Below are 24,067 nucleotides of genomic sequence, written 5' to 3'. Positions count from 1 at the left end.
CATCAACTACAGTTTTGCTCTTGGGAACAAATAATTTGATGTAGACTTATATTTTCCATTAAATCTTAGGTGCAATACTTCATTCAACAGTTGTTTTGCATTTAGGGAATCTTTAATACTTAAGGATTATAACTTAAAATATACCAAGATCATTCTTTAAATTGAAAAGGAACCATATTACATCTATATGTACATGGATTAACTTTGTGTAAATACAAATTTAGGTTTTGGTACCTGAAATTTTAGAAGACTAAAATGGAATATAGTGGATATGAATCAAAATCTAATTTTCATACAGATAACAGAAAGAAGTTCAAACAAGAAAAACAAAATACAAGAATCTGAAGAAATAAAAAAAAAAAATGTATTTCATAGCTACTTTCCCCCCCTCCAAGTAAATGAAGATGACACTGTTACAGTTTGACCTCAGTTTAGACTTTGCTTATTACCAAAAAGCTGTTTGGTTCTTTTCTTAGGTAGTAAGAAAAAACAAACCTTGCACAAGCTCCTACCCCAAACTACTGAGCTTACTCTTCTAAGAAGATATTATACAAATTGAAATGTATAATTGTATAATACAGTAAGTTGAATGAACTTGAGGCACCTGCCATCAGGTGCACAGAGTTACAACTGGGCAGAACTCCACTTATATTGTTCATCTGGAATACTGAGGGATGGGGGGGGGGGCTGGGTAGGGAAAGGATGTCTGTTGATCCTGGGAGAAGTAGGCAAGAAGGCTATGGGTGAGAGAGAAAGACTTTATTTGGAGGGGAAGAACTATATAAAATTCACAGAAAATTATATTTTCCTACAGAAATGTAAAAAACAAGGCTTAGTGACCCCGACTGTTATTTTAACATTACCTTAACTTTGGTTAAAAATAAAAAAAATAATTTCAATCAAGCAATAAAGAACGGAGATGGAAGCATAATAAAAACAGTGAGATCTTATAATCTGTTGAGTCTTTTTCAGAACATAACAGCAACCAAGACTGGCTGATATTTATAGGCAAGTGTGCTGAGAAGAACCAATTAAAAAACATTGGTATTAAATGGGGTAATGCCTGAGAAGGGCAAGTGAGCATGCCTCGGCATATGAATCATAAGTATACATTTACTCCAACAAATAACATATCATTATTTTTCGGTTACCTTGTGGCTGACGACTTGGATGATATATCTGAAGGTCAAAAGGCTGTGCACTTGTCTTCTGTATCACACTGACATTTTGGCCTGTCCATTTATTAGCTTTTGACAAGGTATTGGTCCTCCAGTCAGTCCAGTATACTTCACTCCCATATAAAGAAACAGCAAAGGGATGAGAAAGATATTCATGACCTCGTATGATCTCTATCATGCCGGTTCCATCATATAACGCTGAATAAATAGCATCTGACCTACAAGAAATACCAAATTAAGAGAAACCAATATAAAATCAAGACAGCTTAGCCAATATGAGAAAATAATTCAGCTCTGCAGTGAATATTCTTCATTTTTTAAAGATTTTTTTCATTATATAATTAATTACAAACTCAGATAAAGCAAATATTACCTTTGGATGGCTCAAGCATACATGACTTAGGATTCCTTGCCTTTTAATGTTTATTCTGCTTGTATTATCACAAAATTAAAATACAAGTTATCACAATTTATTTGAAATATAAAAACAAAACTACTGATTTTATTCACATGATTTTAAATATATGTTTAAAACATTAACATAGGGCCTTTGACATGTACATAGTTCCTAAATGAGTCAATGACTATTTTTTGCAGGAAGATAAGTAGGATTTGCTGTATTGTACATCTTTTTTTAAAGTATTTTATAAATTCATAATAATTTCAAATGTATATTAAGGACCTTATCCAGTACATGCTGCAGTCATTGGCTGAATGCTGGCTTTAATGGGCTCAAGATCAAACTTTAGGACAGCTCATGTATAAAACATTTATTTTAAGATCAGTAATGTAGCATATCTTCTGCAGTCTACATCAGATTCTATATATAACAACAAGCACTAGAAAACTGATAATTCATGTTGTAACTGTTTTTACCTGGCATCTGTCCATACTATTCTTTTTTCAAAATGATCAACAGTAAGACCATTAGGCCAAGCTCCAGTACCCATGTCTTTATATATAATCTTTCTTCCTGCACCACTCATGGAAGCAGACTCAATGCGAGGAAAATTAGCATCCCAGTCTGTCCAAAACAGAATACTGTACAAAAGAAGGAAGAAAGGAAAAGAGCTCATACTTGAACATCTGGGTAAAATCATAATGAAGCAGACAAATTATATATATAGAAGCTGTGTACATATGATACTTAAAAAGATAATTAAGGGAAAATAACTTAATACTTAAATATTCAAAATATCTCAAAAGAAGCTAAGTTACAAAGGGAGTCTTTGGCAACCTGTAATATTTTCATTAGGAAGTAAGATGAAATGAAGAAAGTGTGTTATGATTATAATGCTTTGCCATTTTCAAGGCAGTTATGAAAATGGTAAAAAAAACCATTTTTTTTATAGTTATCTAGCTACAAAATTCCTTTCTTTCTTAATGTTGTTATTTGATCATTGTAACAGAGAGTCAAGGGCTCCTGTTAATTTAAGGGTGAAGGAGAAGCAGAGAGCCTCAGGCGGGGAAAGCTGCTAATTATAAGCCGCCCGGGAACAGGTACTTGGGGATTAACCTGATGCAACCAAAGAGCTAGCTGTGCAGCAGTAGCACCAAGGGCTAGAGCCCAGCACGGGAGACAAGATAGGAGCACAGAAGAGATCAACAGTAGTAAGTCACTCTGCAGTTGAGCCAGCAACCTGAACTAGGAGACACCTGCGGCAGTCCAGGGAGGCACCTGACAGGCAGAGGGCAGGGCCAGGATGGTATATAAACACAGGCCCTGAGTCAAGAGGGACAGCCTGGCCCCAGAGGCAAGAGCTCCAGAGCAGGGAGAATGCAGGAGAGCTCCCAGCTGGCACCAGGGCTATCCTGAGGAAGGTGACTGAGTGCTACTGTTCTACAGGTAACATTACCTGGGATAAGGGGAAGCCTTGTTATGCAGGCAGGTAGCCACTGTTTATGTTTGCATCCAGAGGAGGTCTGGTTTCTGTTTGCCAGAACCCCATCCTTGGTTAGTTTTAACTGGTGGTTTGGACATGGCTGAAAGGGGAGTGAGCAGAGGCCACAGCAGGGCACCTGGGGGTTTAACCCACATTAGGGTGCCAGTGCTTAAAGCCCTGCTAGGGGCCTTGATTCAGGGCTTAGACCCAAGGATGAGGTTGCAGCCTAGAAAGAGAGAGAGAGAAAGGCTGGAGTCTAGCTTGGACAAGAGGTGGACAAGGGCTAGGCAACCCAGTGCCCAGGGAGGGCACAACCATGGCCAAGGTGGCCCGTGCATGAGAGGGACAGTCCTAGAGGGGTGGAATCAGTGCCAGTGGCCTTGAGCCCAAGCAGGGAGCAACCTGAGAGGGTGAGACTCAGGCTAGAACCCAGAGTCAGGCCCTCTGGGTTAAGGGAACCAGCAAGAGAAAAGGGGCAGAGGCTGGCAAGGCTGAGGCCCCAATTAGGGTATAAAGGCATGAGATGGCCTGGTGTTGTATTGGGGCCAAGTGCCCAATGAAGTCATTAAATAGTAACACCAGCGAGGCATGGGTATGGTTGTAGGGGAGATGGGAGGATGTAATTAGCCCTTAAAGATAACGGATGCTTTCAGTGCCCACCTAGCAAGGTCACGGTGGAGACCAGCCATGGCAACAGCTAGCTGGCATCTAAAGGTACTGGCTTGCTCTAGGACCCATTAGGCAACCTCCATTCCAATCAAAAAATTGTGTCATAGCATGGCAGTATGTAAGAAGAAGAGGCCACTTCTAGGGCTAGATAAGGGTTGTGTTGCCACCAGGGGGCATGACAGTCACCTGTGGAATTCAATGCGATCATTACCGACACTTGAACATTTGAAATATATCTATGCTTGGTCAGACAAAGGAAATACTCTGGGGTTTGCTAGCTTCCATAATCAAGAGCTGTATGCTTCAACAGGCAATATTTAGAGCAAACTGCTCGTTTTCCACACTGCACATACTGGTCGATTAGGAGGCAATATGTCTTTTCTCAGTTACCAAAAGCTTATGCCAACTCTTTTTGGCTGGTTGAGCCCTACTAAAAAATTGCCTGCAATTTAAAGGGGTCAGGCACTGACCTGTAATAACTTTTTTTAATGTTCAAAATAAATCTACAGGCTCATTTAAAAAGAGCATTCACTTTCTTCTCTTCACACAGTCTCTGTCACCAGACTACAGTTGGCAAGCCAGTCAACTGACCAGTCAATTGACTCCATCTTTTTTGAGTTGTCAAAGATTATAGCAATTTTACAAAAGAAACCCAAACAAACCTGCTATAGTAGGTTTTTTTTGTAGTTTTCTTATCAGAAATATGATTTTAAAAATTGTTTTTGACACATTTCTTAATGTAAAATTTGTGCTTTTTTCTGTGTATTATTTCCACCTATTGGCAATTTTTTACAATTTGACCAATATGTGACCAATCAATTGACCAAACCTTTATTTGACTGGTCCGACACCCAACTTTACTGAAAACATATCTTGCTGTGTAAAGCTATGGAAGATACTGCTCTACAATTGTGTGTTTAAAATATTTATTTTCTTTAAAAAAAATAAATCCACACTTATCCAATGGCTAAGTGATAAAAGTGAACATATTTAAGAAAGTTACCATTAAAATGATACCTGAAGTGTGCTTCACTAGAGGTAAAAAGTAAAGACTTAAAAAAAACCCCAACAACAACTATCATCTCTACAAAATGTAACCCTATATTTAAAACAGTGTGGATAAATACACTGATTCAAAAGACAGTGTCTATGATGTGTATTTGTTAAAATTTGGCATTGTGGTAACTGATCTCATAAATATCCTATATTAGTTTTATTACATCAAAGGTCTAGCACCAGGATGCTCAACCTCCGTCCTGTGAAGCCATTGAACTTGGCCCGTAGAGCTCCAAATGCAGTGGCAAATTTGGCAGCAGCAGAATGGTCGCCATTAATATAGTCATCCTCCCCATGCCAAATTCCCAAACTTTAGGCCCCACACTGCCAGTCACATCCAAGGCACACCCCCTTCCTTGAATCTGGATTCAGCCAGGCCATGCCCCATACCCCAACTCCCCCCCCCCCCCCAGGGCTGGGCCATGCCTTTTTTTCCCCATGAGGCCAAACCATACCCCTTTCCCCCAAGGTGCTGGGCCACACCCCCTTTCTCCTGTGGGGCTGGGTTGTGTTTGGGTTGGCTTATGCCCCTCTGTCTGGCTGAATGGTGCCTACCATGGAGATCTTGGTGCTGGATCCAGCTCACAGATGGACTTGGCACTGCCCATCTGGCCCACAAGGGAAAAAAGGTTGAGCATCACTGGGCTAGCATAATATGACAATAATGTTACATTTCCTATCAAATTAAGGTATCAAAAAGGAATAGTCCCTGTCTGATTGGGCAGTTTCTAGGAGATATCCTCAGCATCAATAATAATCTAGGCAGGTACTAGATTTTAAGATTCCACATTTGTTTACATATATTTGTGCACACGTAAGTAAAAGTTAAATCCTAGGTACTCAAAAGTGTTTACCTAATTATCCATTGGCATGTTTATTTATATGCGGCTCAATTGTGATTTTGATACAAGCTCAGAGAAGGGGTGAATACATCGTTGCACTACCTTTTGTTAATTTTCTTGCCCACCTGGGAAGGAAGTAAACCATGCTAGGTTCATGGCCAGGGTAGCAATGCTGGCTGCAAAGGGGCAAAATCACAGCTCTGCCTAGTCCTTGCTTTGTTCCACTCCTCACCAGCTATATGAGGAGGGACCAAAACAGCCTGTGTTTTTCCTTGTGAGCAAGCAGCAGTACCTCCATAAACTGAGGTCCGGTCTGTATGATCATTGCTCAGTCCTGTCTTCTTTCTTACCTTTCCTATCTTGCTTGCAATGCCTTTGCTGAAATAGGGCCTTGCCCCTAGGGACAAAGTATATCCAACAACTGAGGCTCCACAAGGGCTCTTTAAAAATGCAACTTTCTACCACCGCTTTGTAGCCACCTCATACTTCACCAGAGCATTGCCAGGCCTCTTGGGAGCTCTACTTCCCCTATGCCCATTCAGCCTCTGCTGTGGCCCTCCCAGTGCAGGCCTTTCCTTTGGCCTTTCTGCACTCCTGTTGGGCTTTCACTAACCATGGCCTTTCTCAGGGCAACTGTACCTTGACTGCATTTCTCCGTGCTCCGGCTTACTCAGTTACTGTACCATGAGTCCAACCTTCTCCAGCATTTACAATGCTGCCTTGAGACCCCTTATGCCCTTGTGCTACACTGTTATGCAGGCCCTTCATTTGCATACAGAAATGTTCATTTGATAAAGCAAGTATAAGCCTATGTATGAATTATTTTATAAGGACTCAATTTTAAAAATTGATCTTATTGGTTTTGGCTTTTATTTTTCCTAATCACTTTTTTCCTCAACATTTTTAATGTTCAACATAAAGATAAAGAGAAAAATGGATTTTGAAAAGGAGAGAAAAATTAAACGAAATGACGACAAAGTGTAGTTCACTTTTTTCAGTTATAGTCTCTCCTCAGTGAAGTATTGTGTGGCTAATAGACCTACAGAGTCAGTTCAAGAGTTTGTACAGTGCTTGTCATTGTTGTAAGCTTTTAAATACTTAGCAGTAATTCCAACCAATCTTCAATTTGAATCATGTATTATATTGTTAGTCATAAGTTCTTTGCAGGAGATGGAGCAGGGGTTGTTTTGTGTGCAAAGGGGTTCCCTCTTGCTAAAAAAGAGGTTTGGTACATAGTTACTTTAAAAATAATCTTTAGTATCTCAATAAACAGAAAAATACTACAGTTCCTCCAGCCACCTCCATTCCATAGATACCAAGTTACACTGAATTGTTTACCATTTATGGACTCTTTCTCATACTCTACCAAGTCAACTAGCCAATATTTTCTTTTTGTTGTTCCTCAATAATAATAATTCTTCAAACTCTTAAAGGAGATCTAAAAGCTATCTACAAAGTGCATTAAATTGGTAAACATATCTCCAGTTTGGAGTTGATTTAAAAACACAGAGTGGTTAATTTACTTGCTTGTATCCATAAAGCGGTTCAGAAAAAAAGCCAAAACAAATCACTACATTGCCTGATTCTCATTCTGGTTCCCTGGATCGCAACATTCTTTTCCCTAAAGTAGTATTAAAGTTACATGCCATAATTCATTACAAGCAAGCAAAAAAATATTTAAACTTTTAAATATTACCTCTCAAAGCGCTCCATAAGAAATCATCCACCACCAACAACCTCCTCCTGCCTCTCCCCGCCCCAGCACTCTCCCCAGAAAAGAAGACACATTTTCTAGTTACCCATATCTAGGATCCAAAGCAATAGCCCTGGGATGCTCCATAGCTCCTGCTATTAACGTTGTTCTCAAAGTGCCATCTAGTTTTGCTACTTCAATTTGGTCCAAGTTGCTGTCTATCCAGTATATGTTTCCTGCAATCCAGTCTACAGTAAGACCCTCAGGAGTAGCCAGGCCATGTTCTACTACCACTTCAATGGCATTCACACCTGAAAAAAAGGCAAAAGATTATAAACATGCTAGAGAGGATGAGAGCAGAGATGTAACAGCTACTTGAAATGTGATAAATGTACACCTACAACTGCTGGCCAAACAAAAATAATAAAAAGCCTGAATTATATATAACTTTTCTGATGTTATATTTAAGACAGTTTCTATTTAATGAGTCCTTTATACATCTTTTACAGAGAGACTCATAATAGCCAACCTGATGTTATGATGTTATTTATCTTCATGAGTAAGATATTTTTCTTTCCTCACAAGTTGTGATAGATGGTTATAAACAAAGTACATATTTGGCAGTATTTTGATAAATGAACTGTGTTAGTTCACAGGAATAGGAAATTTAAAAGTTTTTGGAAAGCTGAGGAATAAAAATTCTCAAACTACTGAACCCGTAAATAACAGGTTTCTTATAATAATAATAATAATAAAATGCCCTGACTTCTGCCTTTACAAAAATTTGTTATGTCATCCACAAAGGAATCCAAAGGCGCACTGCAGTGTAGCAGTATTTTTTCACTGATGTATGACCACATACAGCACAGATGCTGTTCTTTCAAACTGGTGCATTTATAACATAATTAGGTCAAATGTTTAAGGCCAAATCTCTGAGTATTCAAAAAAATGTAAAATTGCACAGCTGAATCTCAAGTTTTATATTAAAAATTGAGACTCTAGCCCTTAGGTTTCCAAAGATGATATTTACATTTTGTACCAGTGACATCTGCCTGAGTTTGCAGATAGCCTGAAAAATAATGGATAAGGAACATGGGGTAGTGGTCAGTATCCAGCCCTCTGACCACTACCCCATGCTCCTTACCCATGTAGACATGAATGACTTGGCTTTGAGCAATCCCAGCTGGGTCATGAATGACTACAGCACTCTGAGAGTGGTGTTTAGAGGGCTGGGAGTACAGGTGGTTTTCTCCTTGATCCTTTACAGGTCATGGGCATAGAAGGAAAAATAGAATTGAAGAAGTAAGCAGAAGACTGTGGCGCTGGTGCCATTGTGGAGGCTTAGGCTTCTATGACGACAGTCCACACTTCAGGGAGAGAGCCAGCAAGTTACTGGGAAGAGATAGCCTCTACTCTGTTCACATGGGGAAGAATCTCTTCTCGGCCAGAATGGCTGACCTGCTTGTCTGGGCTTGAAACCAAGTTCACCAGGGGCAGGTGGATAGCCACTGGTGCAAGCCCACCAAGCATCAACCACAAGCAGGTCAGGCTGTACAAGGGAGCTCACTCCTACCCCAGCTCAGGGATGGGGCTCTTCAGGACTGCTGGGAAGCCTAGGGCCTCCAATGGCAGGCACACTTGCCTATACACAAATTCCAGGAGCCTAGGCAACAAACAAGAGGAACTGGCCCTTCTGCTAAACAGCAATGACTATGATCTCATGTGAATAATGGAAATCCGGTAGGACTCCATTATGATTGGACCACAGGTATAGATGGGTATACCTTGTACAGGAGAGATCATGTTGCAAGAAAGGGCAGGGGTGTAGCTCTCTATGTGAAGCAGCAATACACTTCCCTACAGGCAGAGACTGGCAACCAAAGGAAGTGACTTGAGACCCTCTGGGTAAAAATACGGAGGGAACATGGTGAAGGAGATATAACAGTAGGAGTCTACCATAGTTCTTATAATCAGGAACAAGAACTTGATCACAGATTCATTAGGGAACTGGCTGAGCCTGCACACTCTTGCTACATGGTTGTCATGGGTGACTTCAACTACCCTGACAGCTCATGGGAAGAGCACTCAGCTAAATCTGATCAGTTGCAATGCTTCCTCACATGCACTGATGAGCTCTGTCTCAAGAAGTCTATGGGCTGAAAACAGGCAAGATACTGCCTGGCCTGATACTGGCCAAAGGGGATGATCTAGTGATCGACCTGAGAATCAAAGGGAAGCTGGATGACAGTGACTGTGAGTTGGTCACTTTAAGCTGGCAAGTCAGTCAGCAATGCGGAAGCCCTCAACTTTAGAAAAGATGATTTTCACAACGTCAGGAGGCTGGTTGTTGAAGCCCTGAGAGGCCAGGGGAGTCTATAAAGATTGGTCACTCCTCAAGGATGTGATCCTTGAAGCACAAGGGAAGTCCATTCAAGCCCATAGAAAAAGTAGGAAAAGGGCTGGGCATCCCCCTTGGCTCCATAGGGAACTCATGGACCTCCTGTATCTAAAAAGAGAAGTTGATAAAGGATGGAAGATGAGAAACACCACTAAGGAATATTTAGAATTGGCCTGCGCTTGTAGGGAGTGAACTAGGAAAGCCAAGGCTGAAACTGAGCTCAGACTGGCTACATGAATCAAGGACAACAAAAAGGCCTTCTTCAGATACGTGGAAAGTAAAAAAACAAACAAAAAACCCCAACCAAACCAAGGAAAAAACCAATTTCCTTCACAATTATTTTGGGTCAGACTTCCATCAGCCCAAGGGATGCACACAACCTGACAAGATGCAGGATCACCAGGGAAAGGGTGAACACATATCCAACTTTGGCAGGGCACTGCTGGTGTCTGCCACTTTAAGGGCTAGAGCAGGCAGCAGCCAGGCGCTTAATTATGGTGGCCATTTTGACACCAAGGATAGGATGAAGCAGTAGTCTGCTGCTGGCAGCCATGAGAGAAACATCATTCGGTGGAGCTGAGGCTCAGGAACAGCTAGGAGGTAAGGACCAGAGCCTATGGGGATGGCTAGGAGGCTTTTGGTCCTGGGCGTGACCTAAAACTGTACCTTGGTGGGGGTGGGTGGCCTGGTGGGGCTCCTGGTGGCATGGGAGCCCCCAGGAAATGCCAGGCCAGTTACCACCCTTGTAAAAGGCAGGTCAGGGCACCTTAATAACCTTTGCTCCTACAACCGGGTAAATAACCACATAGTAGGGCCTGAGAAGGTGGGCCCATGCTAGAGAGTGTGGGCTAGATGCTCAGAAGCTTGACTTGAGGAACCCTCGAGTGATCAATGCTGGAGCCAGGACCAGAAGGGTCAAAAGGGCCAGCGGCCTACCATGAGGGATGCCCAGAGGCAAGGGCCTGGGGTTCTGCTAGCCTTGGAAGTGAGGCAAGGGCCAAAGGTCCCAAGGAGGGGGCACACCTGAGAGGGGGAACAGTGCAGGGATCTAGGCAGCCCAGAATGAGGGTGGAACAGACCACCTGTTGAGAAGGGTCTAGTTGGGGTCCAGCCCAGAGTGTTTTGGGGCCCAGGGTGGGGCCAGAGATGTAAAGAACTAAGATGCCATCTGGAAGGCATGGGCTGCAATGTGTGCGTGTGAGGGGGGTGGGGCTGGAGCTGCAGATGGCTCCCCTTGACATTGGGGTCCAAAAATGGGCAGCCTCTCACCTAATTAGCACCATAATTATGTATCATCCAGGCATGGGGGGAGAGAGAGGCAGCCAGTTAATCCAGAAACAGGTGGGCAGAAAGGCCTGTTGGTGTAGATCTTGTGAGGGAACACCTTGAGAGCCTGGGCATCCACAAATCAGCTGACCCAAATGGAATATACCAAGAGTGCTAAAAGAACTGGCTGACATCATAACATTGGCAAGGATATTTGAGAACCCGTAGCACTGTGGTGAGGTGCCTGATTATTGGAAGAGGCCCAGTGTGGTGCCTATATTCAAGAAAAGGAGGAAGGAAGATCCATGGAACTACAGGCCAATAAGTTTGACCTCAGTCCCTGGAAGGATCTTAGAAAAATCATCAAGGAAACCATTAACAACAGGTTAACAAAAAGCAACATGCTGAGAGATAGCCAACACAGCATCACTGGGGGTAGGTCTTGTCTGACCAATCTCATTTCCTTCCATGACCAGGTGATACATCACCTGGACAAAGGAAAAGAATTGAATCAACAAGACTCATGGTGATCAGTGGCATCCCCCAGGGCTCCATTATCAAATGTATTTATATGCAGTGTATTTATAAATGTTCTGGACTTTGGTGTCAGAAGCGGACTAGCTAAGTTCGCTGACAACACCAGCTATGGGGAAGTGTGGTCACCCTAGAGGACAGGCTGGCGATTCAGGCTGGCCTCAACAGGCTTACAAGGTGAGTGGATCAAAACCTGATGGAATTCAACACTGAGAAATGCAAGGTGCTCCACCTCTGTAAAAAAAACCCCACACCACACTTACAGGCTCACCAGTGCTACAGTTTCTAGCATCACAACTGAATGAGACTTGGGGGTCATGTTTGACCACAAAATGAAAGTAAGCCACCAATGCAACGCTACAGCCAGCAAAGCAAACAAAACTCTGGCTTGCATCTACCGATGCATCTCAAGCAAAACTCAGGAAGTCATCCTCCCACTTTACTTGGCCTTGGTGAAGCCATAGCTGGAATACTGTATCCAATTCTGGTCTCCACAAGTCAGAAAGGATGTGGAGAAGTTTGAAAGAGTTCAGAGGAGAGCTACACACATGATCACAGGACAAGAGAGTGGGCCTTATGAGGAGAGACTGAGAGTCATGCGACTTTTCAGCCTGAAAAGGGTAACTTAGTGGCAGTCTATAAAAGGTCTGCATCAGGAACTGGGAGAACATCTGTTCACCAGGGCACCCCATGGGAAGACAAGGTCCAATGTTCACAAACTCCGGGGAAGCCATTTTAGGCATAAGGAAAAACTTCTTTTTCTGTTGGAGTCCCCTGGGCCTTGAATAGACTCATCCCCCCCTCCCCCCTCCCGGGGTGGTGCAAGCACCTACTCTGGATACTTTCAAAAACTGAATGCCTATCTTGCTGGGATCATTTGACCCCAGCTGACTTTCTGCCCCTTGGTCAGGGGGCTGTACCCGATGATATTGCAAGGTTCCTTCCAGCCCTAACCTCTATGAAATCTATAATACTATGAATATAATGAGAACTATTCGGTTTCACATAATTGATTTGAAGCTTCAGCAAAATTTCACTACTGAACATTTTAGGAGAAGCAAACCTGTATACTAGATCATTGTATGTGGGGATAAACTGAGGCAGGATGAAGTGGAAAAACAAGTTGCTTTCAAGTGTTATTAGGGTAAAGAATGCTCAAACCTCCATCCTTCTAAATTTGAAAACAGCAGGGTAAGTGATAGATGCTTTTACAAACTTTAGTTGCCTTTGAGTGTCAAACCCAGAAGAATTTCTCATGATCTATAGGGTGTCAAAGCCTTATTTATACCTCTGAGCAGAGTCTGCATCTCCCTTTTCTCTTTCCTTTTATGATTTCTACAATACAATTATGTGTTTCATTACAAAAACATTAAATACTCTGTAAATGTTGGGACATCTTAAAAAAACAGCAAACAAAAGGCAAAACAAACAAAATCAGAACGAAGCTGGGGAAAAGTACAGTTACACTCACTGTTTGGGAAATGAGTATTGTAATTTGGCCCGTTTGGAAGATTTCCAAGATTTGGAATCTTTTCTTTCTATTAATACTATAGTCTACTCTTACTGGAAATGTATACCATGAGTAGAAAACTTCTCTAGTTTCATATTACTGTATTGTGGTTTTGTAGGTCTATGTCTAAAACTGATACTAATGTTAGGTTCTGTTTGTTTAACAATTTGTGAAAAGAACAGTTCAATTAGATTCTAGCTGCTTTAACATTGTAGGACTGCATTGTTTTGGTTGACATGCTCTTCTAAAAGGCCACATAAATTGATTCAAAAGTTAAATTCATACCTCCATTTTCAGAGAGCTTGCCTCGGTAAATTTTATCCTCGACCACATCAGTCCAGTACAGTAAACTCTGACTGAAATGAAAGTCAAGTGCTATTGTGTTTCTTAAACCAGGAACTAAGAGGCTGTAGTCTCGCTTGTGAAGATCAATTTTTCTGATCTCATGCCGGATGGAAAAAATTATGAAAGCATCAAATGGATCTAAAAAGTAAAAGTAGATTACATGTTAAAAATAAAGTTATAAAGGGTAACTTTTCCCCATAAACTTGGTGATACACAGATTTAAATAAGAATAAATAATAATACTTCATTAAAGGAATTTTGATAAAAAAAAACTTGTAGGTCACATTAGATTTTTTTTCTTTAAGGAGTAAGTTTCTCAAATATACATATTTCAAGCCATTAGACTTCTGTTCACTGTAAAACAATTGAAGGGAAATTTCAATTGCTTTGATCACTTTAAGTGGTAATGAAATAATAAAAACAGAACTATTTGACTCAGCAATTAGTCTGTGGTCCACAATCCCAGTACAAAAAAGATCTTACAGATGAGAGTTTTTAAAGAAACAGTCTTTTAAGGATTTTCAGGATTGATATCTACAAAAAAAAAAAAAAGGCAACTGTCACATTTAATGACACTTTAGATGACTACTATTTTCTAATCTTTTCAGGTTATCTAGTATTGTTCTAATGGATATCTGTTTTAAAAATGTTTTTCAGTGAGCTTAATAAAAAAGTAACATTTGTGTGTGTAAGTTAAAGTACTTAAATAACATATGTAACAGCAAACCACAGAAGCAAGGAAATAAAATTTTAAGGTTTCTAATAACACATACCTTAACCAAGCTCACAAACACAGAGAAGCATAGGCTTAACTTTTCATTTCATTGCTGCCATGGATTTACGTTAAGTATGTTACATGCACATCCTTAACACCAACAATACTTTGGCTTTACCTTTTCATTCCCCGCTCCCCCCCTTTTTTTTTTTTTAGAATCAGGAAAGTTGCAAAACTGCCGTGATCAAAGAAACTGAAACTGCCCAGTCAGCTCAGAAGCTTCACTTTAATGAAAGAACGCTTTCACAGATACCCTTCTCTTTTGAAAAGCAAATGTTCCTTTTTTTTAAAGATGTTTTTCTATAACGTAAGTGATAACAACAATCTTTTCTGCAACTGCATTAGATTTCCACTTTGGATGTAGAACATATTACAGGGGGTACATAACAATTGGCAGTATTGTACTATTCTCCTACCATGTTCAAAAATGGAGTTGGTCAAAATTTGGCAAAGAAAACTTTTAAATTCCCTTTTTCAAAAACTTTTTTTTCTTTTTGTTCTCTGAGAGCTAAAAATTGTGCATACGGGTTCATAAATGACTTATACTCAATTAAAAAGGACTTCCAAAAGAGGAATGTTTCCTTTGATACAGAAAAGTATCTTCTTTAGGGCCAGCTTCACTCTTTCACAAAGACCTTAATATTTGTCAAAATAACAGATCATTTTTTTTCCAGATCCTATTATTTAAATGTCTAATCTCCAATTGACCAAATCATCTAACAGGAAAAAAAAGAATCTACACCAGTAGTTGCTTAAAAAACATCAGACTAGCACTAGGTGAACAGTTTCCTGGAGCTCTTCTAATCTCCAATAAAGCAGCAGCTACTGATTGGAACACCCAGGACATCATAAATCTTGTTTTTTGTTAGCTAATTGCATTGCCTAAGAACTCAGTTATGATTATGTTATTTTAATGCTTTTTGTTAATTAACTAAATAATCGAACTACTGCATATTACCCTGCAAATATATGCTATGCATTATCATAGTACTACTATTATTTTTTATTGCTTGTACCTCGTTTCCCAAATCCAACATGGAAAACGTATAAATTTGTAACATTTTTCCATGCAGATAATCTAATTTTTGGAGGGGCATCTTAAATTCATCCCACAACACTGTTGAAGGGGAGTAGGCAGAGTGGGAGAGCAGGTGCTGCCGTAAAGTCAAGTAAATCACCCCCTGCCATCTATCCCCCCTGCACCATTTCCCCCTCTTGTGCCAACCCCCTGCAGCCTCAGGACTTCCTTTTCCCCTCCCCACCAAAGCTGCTGCTTCCAATCTTCCTCCTTCCCACTACAACCTCTGTTCCCTGCCTTCCTCTTTCCCCGCTGCTCCACCCCTTGCCTTCATTCTTGTTTGGGCCCCAGCCGGCAGGCTTCATCCTGCTGTAGCCTTGGGCACAGAACATAGCTCCAGTTAAGCCCCATAGCAGCCATGCTAGCTCTGGCTCCCAGGCTGTAGTGCGGACAAAGGCCGGTGGTGTCAAAGGACAGACAACGGGTGCGGGGGGAGGAAGAAGGGCAGGTGGGGAGTACGGGCTGCTGGGGCAGGGTATGGGGGAAAAGGCTGCAGACAGGAGATAGCAAGGTACAGAAACAGTGGTGGGGTAGGCAGCAGCTGTAGCTCTGGCCCAGAGCTTATTATGGCAGAACCATTATGTCTGCCCCCTGCCCCTTCCCACACCACCTTGTACTCATTTCTAAGATGAGGACCTTCCCCATCCCATGAAAAAATGGGGAAAATGGGGGAAAAAACTTGGAATCAAGTAAATGGTAATTTTTAAGTTAAAGGGAACTGATTATACAAGTAAGAGAAACGTACTAGACTTGGCCATAATTTGATCTGGAGACAATTAACCAATTTTCTTTTGACTCCCTCAAAAATACAAACTGTACCCAGCCCCTTTACCCAAGAGATTATCTATTGAAAATTCATTAGAGATTCTCAGTTTTCCAGGCTGAACTCCTACACTAAGTGAAAACCAGAATATTGCTTTAACTACATTGACATCCCCCATTGACATAATGGTTCTGCCATAAGACTAAGAATGTTTAAAAATAAGGCTCAAAGTAGTTCTGTGGCTCTAATTTAAGTTTCTAAAATATGAATAATAATATACAATATTATTTTTCATAGAATATACAACTTACATTTTCCTAATGGTTCATTTAACCATTCTTATAGTTATGTAACGTCCATGTTTCAACATACTTGATAAAATGTCACAGGTAATGTACCATAATGAGCCAAATAGAATATCATCTGGTATGTTAAATCGGGCTAAACAACACACATACACACACACACACACACACACACACACACACACACACATATACACCCCCCCCTCAATATGTTAGGGGGGGGAAGTTCATTTTTCCTAGTATATTTTAAGTCTGATGTTTGTTTCTGGGGGTGTTATAAAATGAAATATCAGTATAACCAGATCTTAATTGTACGTGTATTAACATATTAACTTGTTAACTTGCATTGTGGCATTCTAACCATATTTCAATAAACTGGGCACCATACGTTGATAAATAGTTGAACTGAACATTACAAAAAATACTCTCCCCTTATGCAGAATTCCTGAATTACAGTACTAAAATCGATTTCTGAATATTCTAACAAATTACATTTTTTAACCAAATTAATGCCTATTTTTAAGAAAAGAATATACTAAAAATTCAGTCAATTGCCTTTTCCTGACTGGAGTCTAAAAGACTAAATATAAATATAACATTAAAAGTGTCTTTCAAAAAATGAGTTTCTTTCCCCTAATCATTTTCTATAAGGTTTATTGCAAACACAATATAATAATAATTGTTGTTCAGAGGTATTCCAACAGGGAATAAGGTTGAAAAAGTATATAATGCACATTCTATATTGAATTGGTAGCATACATTAATTCAATAAATAGAAATTTAAAAAGAACATTTCTTCTTTGGAAAGTCATCACTGAACTGTTCCCTCAGATACGTCAGGGTCGGTGCTCTCCTCTTCTGCTCCTGGTTCACAATTTTTGGAGAGGTAACAATACATGTTGTAGACCAGTAAAGAAAATGAGGAGAGATAAAAAGAGGGATGTTCAAAGTGAGAAACATAGAAAGGGTGAGGGGAAAGGGAATAAAAGGGAATGCAAGCAGAAATGGGAGATGAAGAAAATTGAGAGAGTCAAAGGTGGAACTGAAAAGGGACAGGGGAATAGAAAATAACAAGAAAAGGCAAAAAAAATAAACCTCCCACTAACTTATTATAACGATTTAATTCATCTATTATTCTATATTATATGCTATTTCTCTGGCAAACTACCTACTGGCAGGAATTAAATTCTCACCCACCGAGTACCCCATCAAGAATAACGCACTGAACTGAATTAATGTATTTGCACTATTCAAATTCGTATTACATTTTTTGATGGACAATCAGGTAAATGTTTTTACAGTGCTCTGAAAAAGTAAAGTGCTACATAATTACTTTAAGTAGTGTTATAACTATATACTGTTGAAGTGTTTGACTTCAAATCAAACGTGATATTCTAGATAGTGGAAAACTTTGTTTCAGGGCATGGTAATAATTTCCCTCAGCAAAATTTCATTTTCACTGGGAAACTGGTTATTACTGTTCACTCCCTAGTATGATGCACCACTCTGATGCCTGATTCAAGGCAGTTTAAAATCAGTGCAATTATACTAGGAATACATTTATCCCAATAGGTGCACTGTATTCTCACAAGACCAATTTCAGTACTCCTGGAGATGGACAGAACTGCAAAAAAGGCTGTGACTTTTTGGTCCATCTAAAAATTATATGGATCTCATCATGTGCAATTGTTTATTTATAACTACCATATTATCTCGCACACATTGCACACTTTCCCATGCCCCTGCCCCAACAGCTACTGGAATTTGTAATGCGCAATATATACAACCAATATAAAAGCAGCTTCTGTGAATTACCAGGCAAAAACAAACATAAAATCTGCATGACACTCACAGGGAACAGAACAAGAATCAGGGTCAGTGACCTAGCTGCTGCTATTCAGTTACTTACTATTAGGAAAAATCTTTTTTTCATTCTGCCTTTGAAATACAAAATGCATATTTTGTTCAGGGCATGCTGAAAACCAGAAAATACAGTGTGTCTAGACAGACAGACAGGGAAAGGATGAAAGTTTGCTGGAAACTGAAAAAAAAAGTGGGCCAGATCATTAGCTAGTATAAAATGCTCCAAATTCATTGATGAAAAGAATTCTAAAATGACAAATACACGTAATAAAGGACCTTGACAACACTGAAGAAGAACCTTTGATTGTGGGCCTTCAGCAAACACAGTGAGTGTGAATCAGACATTTCAAACTGTCTTGTGGATCTAGGAAAAGTTTTGATGGGATAAGGAATTAAGTAGGGATGCACTGATAGAGGTTTTCTTGACTAATACTGATAGCCAATTATTCACCATGCAGGAAGTACGGCAGGAGATGGAACTGGGGCTGTGGCTGGGAGTGCTGCCTAGCCAGGACAGTGAATACGATGCCAAGGTGGGGAGCAGGACGGAGCCATCGGCAGCTCATCCAGGGGATCAGTGTCCTGGTGCTTAAAAAGGGAAGCAGAAAGGTGCTATTTAAAAGGTGTTTATAGAGTACCTGTGCTAAAACTTGCAGCAGTTTCAAAAAAGAAAAAGTGCATCAATTCTGAATGAACTAAGTCTTTGGGTACTATGACAGGGCATGACCTAGGGGTGCCGTGAACTCCCCTAGCGCCCCCTACCATGTCAAGTCGGTGTCAACGCACCCTCTCCAATCTCGCCCGCCACGTCTTAGATGACATTAAATGTTTAGGGGAGGCTGCCTTTTCTATCTACTTTGACACAGTGCCCTGATGTAACTTGGCCAATGCTCTGTTTAGTTGCCCCGGTGCACTCTAGCCTTAGGGGCTACATGTGAGTCCTACAGTCAACCATGCCCTTGCAGGTCCCTGGGCTCATTTCCGTTGCCCGCCCACACCCTCACAGGCGCTCCCTGGCTTCTCCTGTGACTGCAGCCTACCCTGGGGCCTGTCTCCCATGCTCTCGCCCACCCTGGGGCCTGTCTCCACAATTCCCGCCCACCCTGGGGCCTGTCTCTGCGATTCCCTGCAATCAAGGCTCAGGTGGCCGTAGCTGTGCCTGGCCCCCAGACTCCCTTCTCGGGTCTTGCGCCCCACTGGGCTCCTTACAATCGAGGCTCAGGTGGCCATAGCCGTGCCTGGCCTCCAGACCCCCTTCTCGGGTCTTACGCCCCACTGGGGCTTCTCGCCTGCACCCGCACTGGGGCTTTACCTTCACGATACTGCCCACACTGGGACCAGGGTCGATACACCCCAAAACATGGAGCCCCCTCTGGTGCCAGGAAACCCCACGCTACCATGTAGCTCCTATGAGGCCTCCTCCAACCCCTACAGCCTCACCCAGTCCTCCGGTCTTACACAACTACAAAACAGAAAACTCACACTCCTGTGTAACAACATAAATTCCAACCTAACTGGCTAACCTTCATCCATATCCCTACCAGGGTTTCCTCCACCCAGTACCATCAAGCAGACGCTGCTCAGGCCATCAGGCTTCTCTGCTCTGCCTACTCCCAGCAGAGCTCCCTCTTCCTCGGCTGCCAGAGGGGAACTGACCTGCGGCCTCAGCCTGGCTTGTTTATATAGGCCAGGCCCTGCCCCCTTCCAGTCAGGTGACTGAATTGTGGTTGCCCCGGCAACCGGCACCTGTACCTTTTTCTAGGAGCAGAGCACTTCAGTGCCCTGCGACATGTACCCACAGTAATTTGGCTATATGCAGATTACTACAGGCATGTTTATTTCAAATCAGTGGGCATGTCTACATGCATGCTTTAATGTGCAGTACCTTATTTTACTGCACATTAAAGTGCCATGTAAAAAATCATGCAATTACGCTAATGCAAAGTAAAATAGGATACTGCACATTAAGCGTCACTTTAAAAACTTGCACTTTTAGTATTGTGCATTAGGGCAGCTGAATGTGCATTTATTTAGTACTGCACATTGGAGGTACTAAATTTAATGCACAGTAGGCAAAGCACATTAATGCATGCTGGACACCCACAGTGTTTTCAGATTTGCCCCTCACTTCCATGTACTCAGGAAGAGCAAGGTCTGAGAGTAAGAGGGAGGTGGAAGGCTGTAGGGGGGAAGGAGTTGCGGAAACATAAGGCAAGTAGGCCGTCAAATGCCCCCAGATTTATTTTTCCTGCTGTAGCAGTGGGAAGGAGACAAATTCAAGGGAAATCTCCAATAATTTGATGTTATACCTGGAAAATGAAGATAATTTTATAAATTTTACATATTTAAAATCTCATTATCGGGGAAGGGGTTATCTTATATTCAGGGTTGCATAACTTTCAAGGAAATACGATCTATACAATGCTTTTAATATGATTTTCCCTGAAATGTTTTATATCTTTAACCTGATAAGAATTTTTAATATTAGAAGAGCAATCAATGCAATAGAATTAAGTACACTAGCTCAGAGCCTTTTGAAAATAAGGCTAAGTAGCTTCATAAATGAGTCATAAAATACAATTCAAAAGTAAAGAACCACTGGGAATATAAGATTTATTCTTTAAGTTTAGCATTGTTAGCTATAACATAACTAAGGGATACATATTTCTGATCTAATAGTAATAAACTGTGCTTTAAGCAAGCAGAACGGAAGAGAGGGATACACATGATATATTTAAAAGGTCAAATAATGTGTATAGCGAGTCTAAAATTTTGAAGATCATACCAACATTGCTAGTCAACAGGTAACAATGGGAATCAACCTAAGGGCCTTCTAATATGGTAATTTTGGGCAGCTCTTGGAAATCTTAACCCCTGGATTGTCAACAGATTAAAACCTGAAACCATTTTTAGGTTCTCATTAGGCAGCTCAAAGTTTTGCAACTCCAGGGCAGGATTATCTCCGATCCATGTTACCCAGCTCATGTTACACTAACATGTAGCCACATTATGTTACACCTTGTTGTAAGCACCCCACCCCACCCCCTCTTCCCTGCTGGCCCAGATTGGACCCTGGCCCTCCTTTACCCAGGCCCCCAGATCCCTGTTCACTGCTACCCACACCCACCTTTCCATGCTTATTTGTGGTTGCTATCACCACTGTTGAGACAAGAGGAGCAGTCCAGCAGTGGTGGTGGCAGGGGCCAGGATGGCAGGTTAATCCTCCCCTGCCTGCTACCCTGGGAGAGAGACAGCACAGGCAGCCACAAGTAATGGGGGGAGAGCGGGAGGAGATGGTCATGGATTCATAGCATTTAATTCTAGCTCATTGTCTCAGGAAATTTACATGGGATATACTTGAGAAAAAGCAATGGAAAATAATTACTTAATGGTGAAGTCTTTTGAATTGTGAAAAGTCATTCAAGTCACAGAAGCACCACTATATGAGGTATTTAAAGCTAGAATTGACAAAACAGTACAAAAATCACCAATAGGTAACAACTCAGAATTGGCAGGTGGGATTCACTACATATCTCAATCAGTCCATCTCCATGCTACTGTAAGCAGGGCCTATTTTTTTCTGTATGTATTTCCACTGGAACTCTTTAAAAGAGGCTCATATCCTTCTGACTTTGTCATCTCTGTACAACTTGAATATACATAATAAATAATAGAAAAACAGTATAAGTTTGGTTATATAGAAGAGATGATACCTACTGTAAAATGTCACTGATTCTATTTACCACTGAAGTCTGAAGTAGATAGGATTTCCAACCTTCCATAAATTCATGGACACACTGTAAATAACCAGGCTAAAATTGCCTGTCTCTAAATTCCATAAAACAATTACTCCATCCATAAAAACCTGAAGCCAAAACAGTTTTGCAAAATGAGCTCTATAAAACTGTCTGATTGAAGCTACATGGTCCAAAATGAAGCTGGGCACATTGCTGAAGCATAGGCAGATCACAGTAGTGCTGCCTGATGTCCAAATGGGATGCAGCACCTTGAAGGGAGTTCTTCTCTGGGCTTTCTAGCTCTTTCCCCAACTCTCAGCTATATGCTGTTGCTGGTACAGCTTATCATCTGCCTGTAATACTGCTGGTAGGCAGACAATTGTCTATCTTTGGGGGCACTTGCTAAGTCAGTTGCAGTGGGGCTGTGGCAAATAAGGTTGGGGTATGGGCTGGAGGGGGAAGCATGGTGCCAGGTACACTTGGGGGTACCAGAGTGTGATGGTGGGTAGGAAAACCATGAGGTGGGGGCAGCACAATGTAAAACCAGTGCTGAAGTCAAGAAGGGTTGCCAACCCAAAACTTGTTTTTGTTTAACTGATAACCTGCAAACTTGTTATAGACAGCAAAACTTTTTTTCACTATGGCTTGAACTTGGCTCTTGTCCTGGATCTGGCAAAAGAGTTACATTTACATTATGTAAAACATGTTAGGAAAAACATGTCAGTGAAAAAAAAAGTTTGCCTGTAAAATGTTTTCATTTTGTCAGTAAAAAAAAAAAATATCTTGAGTCAGCAACCCTGTAAATCAGGGAGCTGGCTGGAAGTCTCTGAGTAACAAGGCATCCTTTTAATTATACCAGTTAGGGACAATAAGGCAATATAGGCTAAATATAGATGCACTACCTTCCATTATTAAAGTTGCTTAGATCAGGAGTGAGGGGGAAATTGCCACAGGAATTGACTTTCTACCACTTGTATACACCTACACATCAGGCAGACCAGTTTTTGACAAGTTTCTGACTTGTACTGCTCAAACACTGTGCATGGACCAAAATATAGGGACATTATTTCCTTATTTTTTTCAAGATAGCCTTTTTTTTTAATTTCAGTTTTAAGGAAATGGTCTTACATTTAGAACAGTTACATATTCAAAACCCATCCTGAATTTTGCTTCAAATAATATGGGAAGCCCATTATTACATTAACTAGTAGTTCTCAATCTGTTTATACTCAAGGCATTTCTCGCCACACTGAAGGCACCTTTTGGAAAATCTCAGCTCTTAACTACAGTTCTTAACTACAGAAAAATAATAGATTAATTCTTCTACACTCAGAAAGACCGCAACAGGTCTGAATGTTTCTGACACCATATATTTCTATTTGAAATCTCACGCTTATTTTGTGACAAATATGTAAGTGTTTCTGCAGCCAGCTGCTAATGTTGCACGATATTCCACAACACCCTTAAAAGGATCTCACAGGCCCCCAAAGGGCTATAGCACCCTGGTTGAAAATCACTGACATAAATCAAATATAATGCATTGTTTGTTTAAAATTTAAAATAAATCTCTATTAAACACCATTTGGAATTAACTTTGATTATGCCATCTCGTATCCCAGGGTTTATGTTCCATGAGTTTGCCCTGGCCTTAGAGCAGGAAGTTGGACTACATGATTTCTTGAGGCCCTTCCAGTCCTACAGATCTGTGATTTAATCTTTAATTAAGGCAAAAAAACCTCTTGCTGTTAGATATCATATATATATATATATATATATATATATATACACATATATACACACATATACACACACACACACACACTCCCCAATAAGGAAGACATTCAAAATTTCATCTTACCAACACTAGTGCAACTTTCTCCATCCTTACTAAGCTTCCAGCCATCATAACAGGAACACTTGACAATATTTTTATGCTGTTCACACACTTGACTACATTTCAAGTGCTTCGTACAATAATCTACTATTTCACAAGTTTTGTTGTCTGGATTCAGATAAAGTCCTAAAGGGCAGGAACACACAATTCTTCCTCCAGGAACCACAGAACACTGGTGGCTGCAACCACCGTTGTTCAGCGAGCATTCATCTGAAATAACAGGAAAAAAAGCACTAAGAGCTTTAGGCACAAATGACATTGCATCACATCCTACTAAA

At 40.9% G+C, this 24,067-nt stretch overlaps 1 protein-coding gene across 1 annotated transcript in view; it reads right to left on the bottom strand.

The window, feature by feature from the left end:
• Nucleotides 1–24,067, bottom strand: part of LRP1B (LDL receptor related protein 1B) — a 1,602,836-nt gene that overhangs the window by 585,646 nt on the left and 993,123 nt on the right. The window contains exons 23-27 of the mRNA XM_090045827.1: nt 23,754–23,999; nt 13,315–13,512; nt 7,428–7,632; nt 2,055–2,219; nt 1,152–1,396 (exon numbers count right to left, since the gene is read on the bottom strand). Of these exons, the coding sequence (XP_089901953.1) occupies nt 1,152–1,396; nt 2,055–2,219; nt 7,428–7,632; nt 13,315–13,512; nt 23,754–23,999 (1,059 nt within the window). The remainder of the gene's footprint in view (nt 1–1,151; nt 1,397–2,054; nt 2,220–7,427; nt 7,633–13,314; nt 13,513–23,753; nt 24,000–24,067) is intronic.

Source organism: Crocodylus siamensis, chromosome 4 (genome assembly GCF_052110815.1).
Source record: "Crocodylus siamensis isolate JL-2025a chromosome 4, ASM5211081v1, whole genome shotgun sequence".
Taxonomy (NCBI): Eukaryota; Metazoa; Chordata; order Crocodylia; family Crocodylidae; genus Crocodylus; species Crocodylus siamensis.
The sequence above is the reverse complement of the archived record's forward strand: the minus strand, read 5'-3'. Positions and strand labels throughout refer to the sequence as shown.